Source organism: Telopea speciosissima, chromosome 6 (assembly GCF_018873765.1).
Source record: "Telopea speciosissima isolate NSW1024214 ecotype Mountain lineage chromosome 6, Tspe_v1, whole genome shotgun sequence".
In the NCBI taxonomy this organism is placed as follows: domain Eukaryota; kingdom Viridiplantae; phylum Streptophyta; class Magnoliopsida; order Proteales; family Proteaceae; genus Telopea; species Telopea speciosissima.
The window spans coordinates 65,683,081-65,700,714 of NC_057921.1; the positions used below are offsets into that span (position 1 = coordinate 65,683,081).

Consider the following 17,634-nt stretch of genomic DNA (forward strand, 5'->3'; position numbering starts at 1 on the left):
CCCGACCAACTAACCAAACTACCCTTGTCATTGTGTAGTTGACCGTTTGTTAATTCTAATTCTTCCAACTCACCAAACACCATTGCCACATCATCAATATGACTAATAAGGTTGCCAATTATGACAACACCACTCCCTCCAGAATACCACAATTGATCCAGTTGACCAACAATTTTAGTCGGAAGACTTCAGTTTACCTCCAAAGAGAGGTTACACTTCTATTGTGGATCTTCCTAGAACCATGGCTGTTTCAGGTTATGGCGGTGGCCATTTTGGATGTGGTGATGAACGAAAAGATGAGGAGAACAGATCGAAGAGAGGTTTGAGGAGGCCAGAACAGTTTGTTAAGTTGACTCCACTCCTTGCTTCAAGGGTTGAAGAAGGGAGATACTGGCAAGGTTTCTTTTATGTGACCCTAACAAAGAAGTTGAATCATCAGAGGGTGTTAATGGGGGCTCTGGTTGAATCTTTGAGAAAGATCCAATAGGTTTAAGGACTAATTATTTTAGGGACTTGCAGAGGAAGATGTTGAGATTTCCAAATGGCCTAGTCCTCACCATTTTAATGTATTTGATTATTAAACATTTTGCTTCCTCATTTGATAAATGTAGTTCTATTAGGTTCTAGTGGATTGAATCTGGATTGCTTTTGTTTCTTACCTTTTTTGCAGAGGATGCTCAAGCGACTCCTGTTTTACGCCTTGGAGCTGGGGCAACTGCTGGAATTATTTGATCATTGTCATGTATTTGCTTGTTATACCAGCTTCTCTAAACTGTTGGCAAGTTCTTGCATGTGTTCTCTCTCTGACTGCTACAGAAACCTAGATTTCTCTGGTGATCATGGCATCTTCTTCAGCTGTTTGTATATAAATGAAAAAGCAAAATGAGAGGGATCATATAGATGAGATTTTCTTATACTACACCTTCCTCCAGAAGAACAAGTAATTTAAAAATATAGCATACCTAAAATTGAATCTTACCATTGTTTCTCCTCTGATTTTCTAAATCGCTTCCCTTTGCAAAATCCAAGCAGGAACTTTATACACTCACTAGCTTATACTGTTTCTTGCTTTTTGCAGATTCCGTATGTGGGTCTCAACTTTTCTGTTTATGAATCCCTGAAGGAATGGTTGGTCAAAACTAGACCATTTTTGGCCTAGTTGATGCTTCTGAGTTGAGCGTGACAACAAAGCTTGCTTGTGGAGCTGCTGCAGGAACTGTTGGCCAGACAGTTGCTTATTACCCACTTGATGTTATTCGCCGAAGAATGCAGATGGGGGAGCTGGAAGGATGCTGCTTCGATTGTCACCGGTGATGGGAAGCCAATCGAATATTCGGGCATGGTAGATGCATTCCAAAAGACAGTTCGGAACGAGGGCTTTGGAGCATTGTATAAGGGCTTGGTCCCCAATTCAGTGAAGGTTGTTCCAACCATTGCAATTGCGTTTGTGACATACGAGATGGTGAAGGATGTTCTTGGAGTTGAGATGAGAATATCAGACTGAAGCAAGGACTCTTAGGGATATCTGTTGAACAGTCACGCTATTTTTGTAGGGGAAGGAAAGAGAGATGGTGAATGGCTGTTAGGTGAAATTCTTTCCACAAAGAATGTGGGTAGTGATGGACCTCATTTAGAGAATGTTGATAATCAAGAAAAGTTCACAAAGACAATGCCCCCATGAAATGGACTATTACCTCTGCGGAGTAAATTTGAAAAGTGGAAATGGAGCTGTTTCTCAAAAGCATGAATCCCATCCAATAATGTATAATAGAGAGAGCTACCACAATTTTGAAGGAATGCATTAAAAGAACAAAGTAAGAAATGGAGGCAAGTTGATATACAGCAAAGAGACAACCAATCTCCAGAGCGGGCTACCTTTCTTGGATCCTTTTTATCCGTTCAGTGATCATTCATAGAAGGGCATGAGTTGCGTTACAACCAGAACAAGTCTAGGTTTTTTACTGGGAAATCAGAGTTTGTCTGCTTCAGTTACGTACAAGGCAGAAGCTCATTATGACTAGGGCTGTATATCTACTCTATGGTTGCATATCTAAAGCCCGACTGTCCAAGTCTCTGTTATTTGTAAAGAAGAACAGGAATTCAGGATCTAGAAATGTTATTATTTAATTAAGCCTTTTTCTTTTGCACCCAAAAAACCAAAAAAAACAGAAGTTCCATGGAATGATGGGTTGAAGGTTAAGCTAGGTTTGAGCAAAACCATTTGATTCTTTTTATCTTTTTCTGGTCAGATCTAGTATCGATCATACATGGACGGCAATTGGAGTCGGCAGCTCTCCTAGAGTTCCCTCATCTTGGATCCCTGTCATGATTTGAGGTATTAGTATCGTATCACCTTTTGCTAGTGACCGATCCCGATACCATATCGGTGACATGGTACGCCGTACGGACAAGGAGTAAAACAATCAAAAAAAAATTTTTAAAAGAGAAATCAAGGGTAAATTTGTCCGAGGCCAATCCATGCCACTACCATATCGGAATCATATCGATTTTGCACGGCAACCGATACCTAATCCAATACCATGCACTAAAACCATGATCCCTAGGGAAGAGGATCAAGTTGGACCTTTCTAACAATTTGATGCACTATCTCCATTCAACCCTTTGAGCAAAATGAGGCAAAAGGAAGGAAAATCACTTCTGTAAATAGAACCCTGATCAATAAATGGAACGAATTAGTTTTCGACTCTCAGATTGGACAGTAAGAGTCGAAGAAGGGCAATCACTTCTGCTGGGGGAGGGGAGGGGGAGGTAGGAAGTTTTTCTTGAACTATGCATCGACTGAAAGGAAAGCTAAATTTGCTATTCATTTCTCATTTAGCTAATTTCTGAGTACTCAAATCAATTGACAAATCCATCTGCCATACATGGGAAAAATTGAAAAAAATTGTGACAGACTGATTGGACTACATCCATTACAAGGAAGATATGAAAAACTCAAGTCCTCCTCTGATTGCTTACTCTTGTCCAAATGAATAATTCCTTCAGATAATCAATTTGATCAAGGTGGTATTTGATCGTAATGCACAACTGCCTTATCACTTCTTTCTTCTCTTCCTCCTTGCTGAGCACCTCATCTTCTTTCTCTTTGAGTCTGTTCTCCAATTCTCTTGCCTTCTTCTTAAGTTCAGCTACACTTCTCAACAGTTTCTCCTTCACTTTCTTGTTCTCATCCTGTAACATTGCAATCTCTCCCTGAAGCTCTTCTTGAATTCTCTGCAACGTTTCGATGGTTTGACGCTCCTTCTCTTGCAGATCATTGACCTGTGCCTTTAAAGCCCTAATTTGAGCTGACCCTTCATTCTTGTTATCCTCAAGTTTCTTCAGTAGACTAGAAAGCTCACCTCCTCGCACTGATAATATTCTCTCCAAAACCAAGATCTTATTTTGAAACCTTGTTCTCGTGAGCTGAAGTGCCTGGTTTTCTTCCCTCAACTCCTGTGCTTCATGACTCTTAATTTTGATCTTCTCTTCCAGTTCACCTTTCTGTGCCAATAAAGAGTTCACCTCCGGTCGTAAGTTAGTCACCTGAACTGCCAGATTATCCTTCTCAAGGGACAGGTTTTCAATCTTCTCATGCAACGAATCTAGTTCCTTATGGATAGCAGAGACTTCACCTTCCTTTTTCTGGGTTTGTAAAGAGGCCAGCTCGGATTCTAAAGCAGTTGCATCTGCCTCTAAACCCTTTACTCGAGCTGATGCTTCATTTTCAAACTGGCATACCATTTTGAGAGAAGAAAGTTCAGATTCACTCTCATTGGACCTCTTTATCAACCGTTGAACTTTCTCTGTGAGTTCCTGTATTAGTCTTCGATTCTGTTCCATGGTATTTGAAATTTTTAAAATTGTTGGAACAACTGCAGTGTTCACCTCCTGAGAACCCATTCCCTGAGTTAAATCAGCAGCTCTCTCATTGGCAAATTCCAGTCTTTGCTTCAGATCAGAAACGTCCCCTTTCAGAGCTTCCAGTTCTTGTTTTAGTGCTCCATTCTCAACCCACAATGTTGAATTCTCATCTTTCAACTGATCACCTCTGACTTGCAGGTCTTCAGAGAATTTCTTCCCCTCATCAATACTACTCAAAGCTTTGTGCATATCTGCTCTTAAAGCTTCTTTCTCTCTGTATGCATCTTCCAATCTCTGCTTCAGGTCAGAAACTACTTGGTCATTTGCAGCTTCAAGTTTTTGTTTAGTGCTTTCATCCCACTTTTGAAGCTCATTTCTATGTTTTCTGTTTTCACTTGCTTTCTCCTTGAAAGAATGATCTGAATCGGAAACTGAGCTGGAACTAGGTGATAAGTGGCCATCTTTTTCATCTTGGTCATGAGATATCTCCTTTAACTCAGCAATAAGATGATCATACTGTTCATTGAGTGATTGGCACTGTTCTTTGAAATCCTTGAAGGCGTCAAAAAGTTCTGACTCTCTGTTCGAGTTCCCTATGGAATTGTCCTCTTCTCCTCCATCTTGGATAAGCTTCAACAACTTCTTCAATTTATTCTCCATTTCTGCAATAGACAGGATGCTTCTTAAGCCATTACTTGAGTATCATGAACAACTTAAGTTCTAAAAGAACAGATTAAATGTCCCATTCTCAAACTAATAAATAACATGTCATTAACAAATTGTGGGCAAAGAATCAAAGTGGAAATTCAAGGTTTGAAAAAAGAAAGGATAAACTGCGCAACTTGGACACAAGCAAGTAATGTATACAATTAAAATAGCAGTTATCCAAGAGAACAAACTGAAGAGATTCAATCAGGTGACGCATCCTAAAGAAATTACTAAGGTTGAAATAATAAGAGCCATAGCATTTAGAAAAGAAGTAACAAAAAAAAAAGAGAGTACTTCTGCCATGCACTCAGATAATGTTAGTTGAGTAGTGAAATGTCTGTTTTGGGAGTGCTGGCACCATGTCCATTACAAGGGCATGATGGTCATCCACAGCTGGTGTTCAAGTTCTATAATGTGTCCCTCTTCAACACAGGCATAGACCAACTGCACAGCTGGAATCCCAACCATACATAACCACCAGATTATTTGAAGAGAGTGTTAGTATTGTTCTTTTCTGTTCTTACAGGCTCATACCACCGAGGAAATGTTGAAATGATAATAACAAGATAAATTAACAGCAGAATGAGCATTATAAATTGGAAAACAATTAATGGTCACTAAAACCATAGGATTTACAAAAAACTAGACCAAAACAGTGACTGAAAAACAATAAAACTAAAACCTTAACATATATGGCAAATAAGAAAATTAACCTACGACCGGACCTTGGTCGTCAAAAATAATTTTTTGTAGGCTGACAAAATATTCTAAAATTGCTTTACCTGACTTCCTAATTCCATTCTATGTTGTCTTCTTTGAAGGAAAACTATGAATTTCTTCAATGACATTTGAAAGATTAAGAACATTGTCTAGAAGATCTGGAGCAAGAAAATCACCTTTTTTTGTCTGTATAAGCTGTTCAGTTTTTTCAGGAGCAACATGAGTCCCAAAAGTGGATTTTAGTGAATCCCTCCAGTGATCTTTCGCCATCCTTGGTACTTCAACTTTACCAGCAAATTGTTTATAATATACTTATAGGACAAGACCGTCTCCGTGACAAACTCAGAAGGACAAAGATCTGGAACAAAGAAATCAAATATTTGTCATGATTTAAACATGCTAAATATGACTCTGTACAAGAACTAGAAGGACTAGATTATTGCTCAATATATTTGAAGTCTGCCTGCACATGATTAATCAAATTTGCATGTATGAATGAGTATAGCAAGATTGGTATTACTGATAACTTAATCAGACAATTGAAATTGAAACTATAATTGAAAGATTTTCAACCTACTTATCTCAATGCTAATCAAGATAAGGAACTAATAATTTCTCCAAAACAAAAAAGGATTTATTGAAGAAAAAAACTATGTATTCCTAGTCTTCATATTAGGATGTAGCTAATTTCCTACATACAACAAGATCTTTAAAAAACATCCACAAGTCTCAGGAGAAAACACGAGGTATAGTTCGACACTGAGAAGAAGAGGGGGATGCGCGAGAGAGAGAAAGAGAAAAGAAGAATAAAAGAGAGGTATAGTTCGACACTGAGATTCAAATTTTGTTCATATGAAATTCATCGAGAGGACCTGTGCATCAAGAAAATTTTAAAGGGACAGAAACAGACGGATTCATGAAACCGTAAATTTTCTTTCCGAGCGGCCGAAAGAGACTTTTGTTCAGCCACGAACAAAATATGAACAACTGTGAATTTTAATCAGCAAAACTAATTCATTCTCACGACATAATCGACCCCTGACTTTAGAAAACTATTGAAATAAATAGCAATTGAATCAAGAATCAAAGAAATGCAACTGACGAGATTGAAATTTCAGAATAAATTTTCTTGCAAAAGCTTCACCTAGCCTACCCAAGATTCCCAGAGACAGGGAAGTCAAATAAACCAAAAAACTGAGCGGGGTGGGGAGGTTACCTTCCAGCAACTTTCATTCAAGAATTTCGACTAGTTTATCCGAAAAGAAAGAAGAATCAACCAGAATCCAATAGTACCTGCGAGTTTGAGACCGGAGTCTTGGATATCGCCGCCGAAAAACGATCGGGATCTTCTTGAAAATTCGAAGACGAGTGGGAAGGAGGGGGACCTTGTGATGTAAAATCAAGAAGAATGATTACTATCAGTGACAGTACTAGCTTCCGTCTTTCCGAAGAAGGGAAGGAGGAGCCATGACCAAATGCTACAGATCAACTAGGGAGTGGAGACTGGAGAGTGGCCAGCCAGCAGTGGAGAAAAATATTAAAGCCCAACAAACCAAATTCTATTCTCCTTTCATGGGATAGGGGTTAGGGGCTCTCTTCTCTCTTTATAAAGGAAGGAGAACAGGTGAGATGACATCACGGCTGAATTCGTTTTCTTTTCCCGCGCTCTATATCGATAAACTAAAGGTTAGAGATTGGCCACATCAGGAATTCATAAGAACGCTAACCTCGTGTGGCTTCTGCACCAACACGGGGTCAATGAGAGTCATGGATTGAGGTGTCAATATTGGATCAATCTGATCGTATCGGTATCTTGCCGAGGCTGATACTGATCTTGGATGGTGTATCGGTATTGAATCAAGGGTAAAATCGTTAAAAAATAAAAGTTTTTAATGAAAAGTAAGAATAAAATTGATCGATCTAAGCCGATCAGACCGATCCAGATCAGTATTCCAATATTTCAATCCTTGATGGGAGTGAACACAAAGGCATTGGTTGTTGGAATTTTCAATTTCAGTGGGGGTTGAACAGTCTTTTTGCACACTCCTGTGTCTGAGCGTAGGAACCATGCGAACGTTCTTGTACTTCAGTTTTAGTCGTATCAATTGGAATATTCCCAATCTTACATTTAACGCTACACTTGTTCTACATGAATATAAACTCACTACAGGGTGTGGGGAGAACCATAATGTATGCAGCTTTACCATTACTTTCGGAGAAAGACTGTTTCCAGACTCAAACCCGTGACCACTTGGTCACAATGGAACAACCTTCACCATTGCACCAAGGCAAAACCATATATTTTACACTATAATCAAATGGGCTCACTAGGATCTGATCTAAATGTTCATAGCGATAATCCTAGTTGCCACATCCTTCGTGTCACATGGCAAAACCCTATATTTTGTGTTGTATGCATGGAGTTCTAGAATGCTTCTCTAGCCATCTTCCTCCACATCTTTAATATTTCGTTGGTTTGTTGTCTCATTTACTTCTTTCAGTCTTGCCAATGCCATTAAGCTTCAAACAGCTGCTGCAAGTAGCTTTAGTTTCTTGGAGGCTTTTTATGTTACTAGGACCAGTAAGCAAAACCAGGTCTTTAACATTCAAAGACCCAGCTCTCCCCTCACCCCACCTCCCCCCCCCCCCCCCCAAAAAAAAAAAAAAAACTGAAGGTCGTCCAATGAGATTGATCAGGCTCCACCTATTTCTTGTTTCCTGGGTGATTTCCATCATCCCAAAAAATAAGGTAACCAAATAAAACTTTTGGTGTTGTTAAAAGCTCAGCATGTGGATTAAGCTTACAAATCCGACTGCAGTGTCGTGATGCTGAAAGCCATCTTCACATCAACAATGGTTCAAGTGCAGAAATTTATTAAGTTTGAATCAAATTATGGTTTCACACCTTAGACAACAAAGAGTAGAAAGCTTTAGCAAAAACTTTGCTGTTTTGTTCGCCACTGTCATCAAAACAATAAAGAACAACATCGATGCCACCATTGCCAGATATCAATCTGCATTTTTCAACTTGCAGAAAGAAACAATGGAAAGGGTAGCCAGATATAAGATTCATCTTGCAGAAAAAGTAATAAAATAACACAATTTATAAGGAATGCATTAAAAGCACTAGTATCTAAGGCCCCTCACTATGACCCTTCATCAGGATGTATAAATGTTATTATAAAAGCTTTTTCTTTTGCACCCTCCTTGGGATGATGGGTCGATTCTTCCCCCAAGGTATGGAAGATTAAATGCTTCTAAACTGCAAAGAGATATGTTCACAGAGCCTCTTCACCATCTATTTGGAAGATCTGAAAAACCAATTGATTCATTTTTTTTTTTGGGTGGGGGGGAGGGGGGGGGGGGAGAGGTTAAAGTTCATTCAACTACTCTATTCTTTTTTCTTTTCTTTTTCCCTCCTGTTGGGGGAGGGGGGGGGGAGGAAATTTTTCTTGAACCTTACATAGACTGAAAGGAAAGCTAAATTTTCTATTCATTTCTCATTTAGCTAATTTCTGATTACTCAATGCAATTGACAAATCCATCTGCCATACATGGGAAAAAATGAAAAAATTGGAGATGACAGACTGATCCATAAAGAACAACCACAAGGAAGATATGAAAAACTCAAGTCCTCCTCTGGTTGCTTACTCTTGTCCAAATGAATAATTCCTTCAGATAATCAATTTGATCAAGGTGGTATTTGATCGTAATGCACAACTGCCTTATCACTTCTTTCTTCTCTTCCTCCTTGCTGAGCACCTCATCTTCTTTCTCTTTGAGTCTGTTCTCCAATTCTCTTCCCTTCTTCTTAAGTCCAGCCACACTTTTCAACAGTTTCTCATTCACTTTCTTGTTCTCATCCTGTAACCTTGCAATCTCTCCCTGATGCTTTTCTTGAATTCTCTGCAACGTTTCGATAGTTTGACACTCCTTCTCTATGGTTGCAACTGCCTTGTCTAATTCTGTGGACTGAAGCCTTTCCTGAAGATCTTTATGAATCTCCTCCATTTTACTCAACACTGTTTTCAATGAAGTAATCACTTTTCTTCCAATTTCTACTTCTTTCTTCAGCTTCCCAGCCATCCCTTGCGACACATTAATCATCTCATCTCTATAATCAATGTTTCTTAGCTTTTCGTGAAGATCTTCAATCATTTTTTGCACCACCTCGCGATTCTCCAGTGATTCCTGATACAGATCCTCAAATTGTTTATACTCTGTATTTAACTTCTTGATTCTATCCTCCTGCTCTTTCAGGAATTTCAGCTGATCAGAAGAAACCTTCCAAGTTAACTCAATGTTCATATTCTCCACCTGAGTCTGTCTTTCTGCAATCTGTAAATCCAATTGGCTTTTCTGGGAGTGTAAGGAGTCCAACTCCACTCGCAGATCTTTTACCTGTACCAATAAAGTCATAATTTCAGCTGACCCTTCATTCTTGTTATCCTCAAGTTTCTTCAGGAGAATAGAAAGCTCATCTGCTCTCTCTGATAATATCCTCTTCAAATCCAAAATCTGATCTTGAAACTTTGTTCTCATGAGCTGCAGCGCCTGGTTTTCTTCCCTCAACTCCTGTGCTTCATGACTCTTAACTTTGATCTGCTCTTCCAGTTCACCTTTCTGTGCCAATAAAGAGTTCACCTCCGGTCGTAGGTCAGTCACCTGAACTGCCAGATGATCCTTCTCAAGGTACAGGTTTTCAATCTTCTCATATTCAGAACTTTCTTGGTTTTTTTTCTCAATTTGCAAATCTAATTGGTTTTCCTTAGTGTGCAACGAATCTAGTTCCTTATGGAGAGCAGAGACTTCACCTTCCTTTTTCTGGGTTTGTAAAGAGGCCAGCTCGGATAGTAAAGCAGTTAAATCTGCCCCTAAACCCTTTACTCGAGCTGATGCTTCATTTTCAAACTCGTGTAGTTCAGCTTCACTCTCATTGGACCTCTCGGTCACCCGTTTAACTTTTTCTGTGAGTTCCCGTATTATTCTCTGTTCCTGTTCCATGGTATTTGAAATTTCTACATTTTTTGAAACCAGTGCCATGTTCTCCTCCTGAGCAGAACCCAGTCCCTGAGTTAAATCAGCAGCTCTCTCATTGGAAAATTCCAGTCTTTGCTTCAGATCAGAAACGACCCCTTTCAGAGCTTCTAGTTCTTGTTTTAGAGCTCCATTCTCAACCCACAATGTTGAATTCTCATCTTTCAACTGATCACCTCTAACTTGCAGCTCTTCAGAGAATTTCTTCCCCTCATCAATACTACTCAAAGCTTTGTGCATATCTGCTCTTAAAGCTTCATTCTCTCTGTATGAATCTTCCAATCTCTGCTTCAGGTTAGCAACTGCTTGGTCATTTGTAGCTTCAAGTTTTTGTTGGGTGCTTTCATCCCACTTTTGAAGCTCATTTCTAAGTTTTCTGTTTTCACTGGCTTTCTCCTTGGAAGAATGATCCGAATCGGAAACTGAGCTGGAACTAGGTGATAAGTCACCATCTTTTTCATCTTGGTTGTGAGATTTCTCCTTAAACATAACAGTAAGATGATCATACTGTTCATTGAGTGATCGGTACTGTTCTTTGAAATCCTTGAAGGCATCAAAAAGTTCCGACTCTCTGTTCGAGCTCCCTATGGAATTGTCCTCTTCTCCTCCATCTTGGATAAGCTTCAACAACTTCTTCACTTTATTCTCCATTTCTGCAATAGACAGGATGCTTCTTAATCCATTACTTGATTATCATGAACAACTTAAGTTCTAAAAGAACAGATTAAATGTCCCATTCTCAAACTAATAAATAGCATGCCATTAGCAAATTGTGGGCAAAGAATCAATGTGGAAATTCAAGGTTTAAAAAAAGAAGGATAAACTGCATACCTTGGACACCAATTAAAATAGCAGTTATCCAAGAGAACAAACTGAAGAGATTAACTCAGGTGACGCATTCAAAAGAAATTACTAAGAATGAAATAATAAGAGCCATAACATTCAGAGAAGAACAAACAACAAATGAAAGAGAGTACTTCTGCCATGCACTCAGATAATATTAGTTGAGTAGTGACATGCTTGTTTTGGGAGTGCTGGCACCATTCCCATTATAAGGGCATGGATAACTGCACAGCTGGAATCCCAACCATACATTACCACCAGATTATGTGAAGAGCACAGTATTAGTATTGTTCTTTTCTGTTCTTACAGGCTCATACCATTGAGGAAATGTTGAAATGATAATAACAAGATAAAATAACAGCAGAATGAGCAGTATAAATTGGAAATCAATTCATGACACTAAAACCATAGGATTTACTAAAAACTAGACCTAAAGAGTGTCTGGAAAACAATAAAACTAAAACCTTAACATATATGGCAAATAAGAAAATTAACCTACAACCGGACCTTGGTCGTCAAAAATAATTTTTTGTAGGCTGACAAAATATTCTAAAATTGCTTTACCTGACTTCCTAATTCCATTCTATGTTGTCTTCATTGGAGGAAAACTATGAAATTCTTCAATGACATTTGAAAGATTAAGGCCATTGTCTAGAAGATCTGGAGCAGGAAAATCACCATTTTTTGTCTCTATAAGCTGTTCAGTTTTTTCAGGAGCAACATGAGTCCCAAAAGTGAATTTTAGTGAGTCCCTCCAGTGATCTTTCGCCATCCTTGGTACTTCAACTTACCAGCAAATTGTTTATAATATACTTCTAGGACAAGACCGTTTCCGTGACAAACTCAGAAGGACAAAGATCTGGAACAAAGAAATCAAATATTTGTCATGATTTAAACATGCTATATATGACTCTGTACAAGAACTAGAAGGACTAGATTATTGCTCAATATATTTGAAGTCTGCCAGCACATGATTAATCAAATTTGTGTGTATGAATGAATATAGCAAGATTGGTGGTACTGACACTTAATCAGACAATTGAAATTGAAACTATAATTGAAAGATTTTGAACCTACTTGTCTCAATGCTAACCAAGATAAGAAACTATTATTTTCTCCAAAACAAAAGGGATTTATTGAAGAAAAAAACTATGTATTCCTAGTCTTCATATTAGGATGTAGCTAATTTCCTTCATACAACAAGATCTTAAAGAAGCAGAAAACACGAGGTTTAACAACAGTGACAACAATAAATAATAATAGTTATTCATGTAACACGCGCAATGGCTTTCGCGCGTGACATAGAGACTGAAAATACATAAAATGAAAGAGGGAGGAACATCGAAAGTAAGAATCTAAACCATCAAAAAGGGGCACTTCTTTCCTCAAATGTTTTTTATTTTTGTTATTTTTTGTTTAAAAAGAGAGATATAAATGATAATTAAACGGGATAAAAGATGGGTCGTGGGATGAAGGGTGAAGACTCACCTGCGTCTTTATCTTTATGCCGTTCCGTGAAGTGGCTCCAAGACAGATCTAACCTTGAATGCGAATTTCAGCTCTGGCCAAGGACACAAAAAAAAACAAAAACCAAATTAAAAACTGAAAAGAGAAGAAGAGGGGGATGCGAGAGAGAGAAAGAAGAATAAAAGAGAGGTATAGTTCGACGCTGAGGTTGAAATCTTGTTCTTATGGACTTCATCGAGAGGACCCGTGTGTCAAGAAAATTTAAAAGGGACAGACGACGGCCGGATTCATGAAACCGAAAATTTTCTTTCCGACCGGCGGAAAGAGACGTGTGTTCAGCCACGAATAAAATATGAATAACTGTGAATATTCATTTGCAAAACTAATTCATTTCTCACAACATAATCGACCCAGTTTCCAGACTTTAGAAAACTATTGAAATAAATAGCTATTGAATCAAGAATCAAAGAAATACTACTGACGAGATTGAAGATTCAGAATAAATTTTCTTGCAAAACATCACTTAACCTACCCAAGATTCCCGGAGACAGGGAAGTCAAATGAACCAAAAAACTGACGAAGAAGGACCAATCCAGAATCCACTAGTACCTGCGACTTTGAACCCGGAGTCTTGGACATCGCCGCCGAAAAACGATCGGATCTTCTTGAAAATTCGAAGAAGAGTGGGAGGGAGGGGGACCTTGTGACTTAAAATCAAGAAGAATGATTACTATCAGCGACACTGGCTTCCGTCTTTCCGAAGAAGGCAAGGAGGAGCCATGGCCAAATGGTGCAGAACTACAGATCAACTGGGGAGTAGAGACTAGAGAGTGGTCAGTCAGAAGTGGAGAAAATATTAAGCCCAACAAACATAAATCCTTCTCTCTTTCCAGGTGATAGGGGCTCTCTCTTTATAAAAGGAGAAAAGGTCAGATGACATCACGGCTGCTTCCTTTTCCCGCGCTCTGTATTTTGTGTTGCGATGATCTGGTCCGGTCCGAACTCTGAACTCCTTAACTCCGAAAAGTTAAGGTGGTTTAAACTACAGGCTAGAGATTGGCCACGTCTGGACTCAGATCCCAATCGTACATTGGGAATTTATAAGAACGATAACCGGCCGTGTAGCTCCTGCACCAGCGCAAGGTTAATGTGAGTCATGGATTTAGGTATCGATGTTGGATCGGTTGGATCGTATTGATATCAGTCAAGGTCAAATCTTAGATTGGGTATCAGTAAGTATCAGATCAAGGGTAAAAACGTTAAACAAAAAACTCAATTTTAATGAAAAGTATGGATAAAATTGATCGATCTAAGCCAATAGGACCGATCCAGATCGATATAGGTGGAGACTAATACCGATATCAATCCTTGATGAGAGTGCACACAAAGGCATTGGTTGATGGAATTTTTAATTTCAATGGAGGTTGAACGGTCTTTTTGGATTTACTTCTTTCAGTCTTGCCAAAGCCATTAAGCTTCAAACAGCTGCAAGCTTTAGTTTCTTGGAGGCTTTTTATGTTACTAGAACCAATAAGCCAAACCACGTCTTCAACATTTAATCTCAATGACCCCCCGGGAGGGAGAGGAGGGGGGGGGGGAATTATCTCCTCCAGTCTTGCCAAGTAAGAAATAGAGGCAAGTTGATATGCAACAACGAGACAACCAACCTCTAGAGCTGGCCACCTTTCTTGGATCCTTTTTATCCGTTCAGTGATCATTCATAGAAGGGCATGAGTTGTGTTACAACCAGAACAAGTCCAGATTTTTGCTTAGAAATCAGATTTGGTCTGCTTTAGTTATGTACAAAGCAAAAGCACATTATGACTAGGGCTGTGTATCTACTCTATGATTGCATATCTAAGACCCAAATCTCTGTTATTTGTAAACAACATTTGGTATCTGTTGCCACTAGGGCTGTATATCTACTCTATGATTGCTTTTTCTTTCGCACCCTCCAAAAAAAAAGGCAAAAGCTCCATGGGATGATGGGTCGATACTTCCCCCAAGGTATGGAAGATTAAATGCTTCTAAACTGCAAAGAGTTATCCAATATGTTCACAGAGCCTCTTCACCATCTATTTGGAAGATCTGAAAAATCTTAGATCAATCAATATGGAACTTTCAGAGTAGATTAATAACTGATTCATCTAGGAATCACAACAGGATTATTAACGAAAAGTACAGATAAGGTTAAGCTAGGTTTGAACAAAACCACTGGATTGATTTTATTTTTTTTGGGTGGGAGGGGGGGGAGGGTAAAGTTCATTCAAACTCTCTTTTTTTTATTTTCTTTTTCCCCCCCACCTTCTGTTGGGGGAGGTTGGGGGGGGGAGGAAATTTTTTTTGAACCATACATAGACTGAAAGGAAAGCTAAATTTTCTATTTATTTTTCATTTAGCTAATTTCTGATTACTCAAATGCAATTGACAAATCCATCTGCCATACATGGGAAAAAATGCAAAAAAAATGGAGATGACAGACTGATCCATAAAGAACAACCACAAGGAAAATATGAAAAACTCAAGTCGTCCTCTGGTTGCTTACTCTTGTCTTAATGAATAATTCCTTCAGATAATCAATTTGATCAAGGTGGTATTTGATCGTAATGCACAACTGCCTTATCACTTCTTTCTTCTCTTCCTCCTTGCTGAGCACCTCATCTTCTTTCTCTTTGAGTCTGTTCTCCAATTTTCTTGCCTTCTTCTCAAGTTCAGCTACACTTCTCAACAGTTTCTGCTTCACTTTCTTGTTCTCATCCTGTAACCTTCCAAACACTCCCTGAAGCTCTTCTTGAATTCTCCGCAACGTTTCGATGGTTTGATGCTCCTTCTCTACGGTTGCAACTGCCTTGTCTAATTCTGTGGACTGAAGACTTTCCTGAAGATCTTTATGCATCTCCTCCATTTTACTCAACACTGTTTTCAATGAAGTAGTCACTTTTCTTCCAATTTCTCCTTCTTTCTTCAGCTTCTCAGCCATCCCTTGCAACACATTAATCAACTCATCTCTATAATCAATATTTCTCAGCCTTTCCTGAAGATCTTCGATCTGTTTTTGCACCACCTCGCGATTCTCCAGTGATTCCTGATACAAATCCTCAAATTGTTTATACTCTACAGTTAACTTCTTGATTCTATGCTCCTGCTCTTTCAGGAATTTCTGCTGATCAGAAGAAAACTTCCTAGTCAACTCAATGTCCAAATTCTCCATCTGAGTCTGTCTTCCTGCAATCTGCAATTCCAATTGCCTTTTCTGGGAGTGTAAGGAGCCCAGCTCCACTTGCACATCATTGACCTTTGCCAAGAAAGCCATAATTTTAGCTGACCGTTCATTCTTGTTATCCTCAAATTTCTTCACTAGATTAGAAAGCTTCTTCAAATCCAAAATCTGATCTTGAAACTTTGTTCTCATGAGCTGCAGCGCCTGGTTTTCTTCCCTCAACTCTTGTGCTTCATGACTCTTAATTTTGATCTGCTCTTCCAGTTCACCTTTCTGTGCCAATAAAGAGTTCACCTCTGGTAGTAGGTCAGTCACCTGAACTGCCAGATGATCTTTCTCAAGGTACAGGTTTTCAATCTTCTCATATTCAGAACTTTCTTGGTTTTTTTTCTCAATTTGCAAATCTAATTGGTTTTCCTTAGTGTGCAACGAATCTAGTTCCTTAGGGAGAGCAGAGACGTCACCTTCCTTTTTCTGGGTTTGTAAAGAGGCCAGCTCGGATAGTAAAGCAGTTAAATCTGCCTCTAAACCCTTTACTCGAGCTGATGCTTCATTTTCAAACTGGCATAGTTCAGCTTCACTCTCATTGGACCTCTCGGTCAATCGTTGAACTTTTTCTGTGAGTTCCTGTATTATTCTCTGTTCCTGTTCCATGGTATTTGAAATTTCTACATTTTTTGAAACCAGTGCCATGTTCTCCTCCTGAGCAGAACCCAGTCCCTGAGTTAAATCAGCAGCTCTCTCATTGGTAAATTCCAGTCTTTGCTTCAGATCAGAAACGTCCCCTTTCAGAGCTTCTAGTTCTTGTTTTAGTGCTCCATTCTCAACCCGCAATGTTGAATTCTTATCTTTCAACTGATCACCTCTGACTTGCAGGTCTTCCGAGAATTTCTTCCCCTCATCAATACTACTCAAAGTTTTGTGCATATCTGCTCTTAAAGCTTCCTTCTCTCTGTATGCATCTTTCAATCTCTGCTTCAGGTCAGCAACTACTTGGTCATTTGCAGCTTCAAATTTTTGTTTAGTGCTTGCATCCCACTTTTGAAGCTCATTTCTATGTTTTCTGCCTTCACTGGCTTTCTCCTTGGAAGAATGATCCGAATCGGAAACTGAGGTGGAGCTAAGTGATAAGTCACCATCTTTTTCTTCTTGGTCATGAGATTTCTCCTTTAACTCTGCAGAAAGATGATCATACTGTTCATTGAGTGATTGGTACTGTTCTTTGAAATCCTTGAAGGCATCAAAAAGTTCTGACTCTCTGTTCGAGTTCCCTATGGAATTGTCCTCTTCTCCTCCATCTTGGATAAGCTTCAACAACTTCTTCAATTTATTCTCCATTTCTGCAATAGACAGGATGCTTCTTAATCCATTACTTGATTATCATGAACAACTTAAGTTCTAAAAGAACAGATTAAATGTCCCATTCTCAAACTAATAAATAACATGCCATTAACAAATTGTGGGCAAAGAATCAAAGTGGAAATTCAAGGTTTGAAAAAAGAAAGGATAAACTGTATAACTTGGACACGAGCAAGTAATGTATACAATTAAAATAGCAGTTATCCAAGAGAACAAACTGAAGAGATTAACTCAGGTGACACATCCAAAAGAAATTACTAAGAATGAAATAATAAGAGCCATAACATTCAGAGAAGAACTAACAACAAATGAAAGAGAGTACTTCTGCCATGCACTCAGATAATGTTAGTTGACTAGTGAAATGTCTGTTTTGGGAGTGCTGGCACCAGGCCCATTATAAGGGCATGGTGGTCATC

General features: G+C 38.8%; 1 protein-coding gene and 1 long non-coding RNA gene across 2 annotated transcripts; both read right to left on the bottom strand.

The window, feature by feature from the left end:
- Positions 1-2,831: 2,831 nt before the first annotated feature.
- LOC122666062 (COP1-interactive protein 1-like) lies at positions 2,832-17,197 on the bottom strand. Its single transcript, XM_043862173.1, has 9 exons — positions 16,487-17,197; positions 15,185-16,369; positions 11,986-12,031; positions 8,944-10,982; positions 8,816-8,837; positions 4,187-4,526; positions 3,967-4,090; positions 2,980-3,612; positions 2,832-2,876 (listed from the first exon to the last, which is right to left on the bottom strand). Exons 1-9 carry the CDS (start codon positions 17,195-17,197, stop codon positions 2,832-2,834), a joined length of 5,145 nt encoding a protein of 1,714 aa, XP_043718108.1.
- On the bottom strand, positions 12,678-13,332 carry LOC122663671. The gene is made up of 2 exons (XR_006333207.1): positions 13,249-13,332; positions 12,678-12,733 (listed from the first exon to the last, which is right to left on the bottom strand). It is a non-coding gene; the product is annotated as an uncharacterized LOC122663671 (long non-coding RNA).
- Positions 17,198-17,634: the final 437 nt, after the last annotated feature.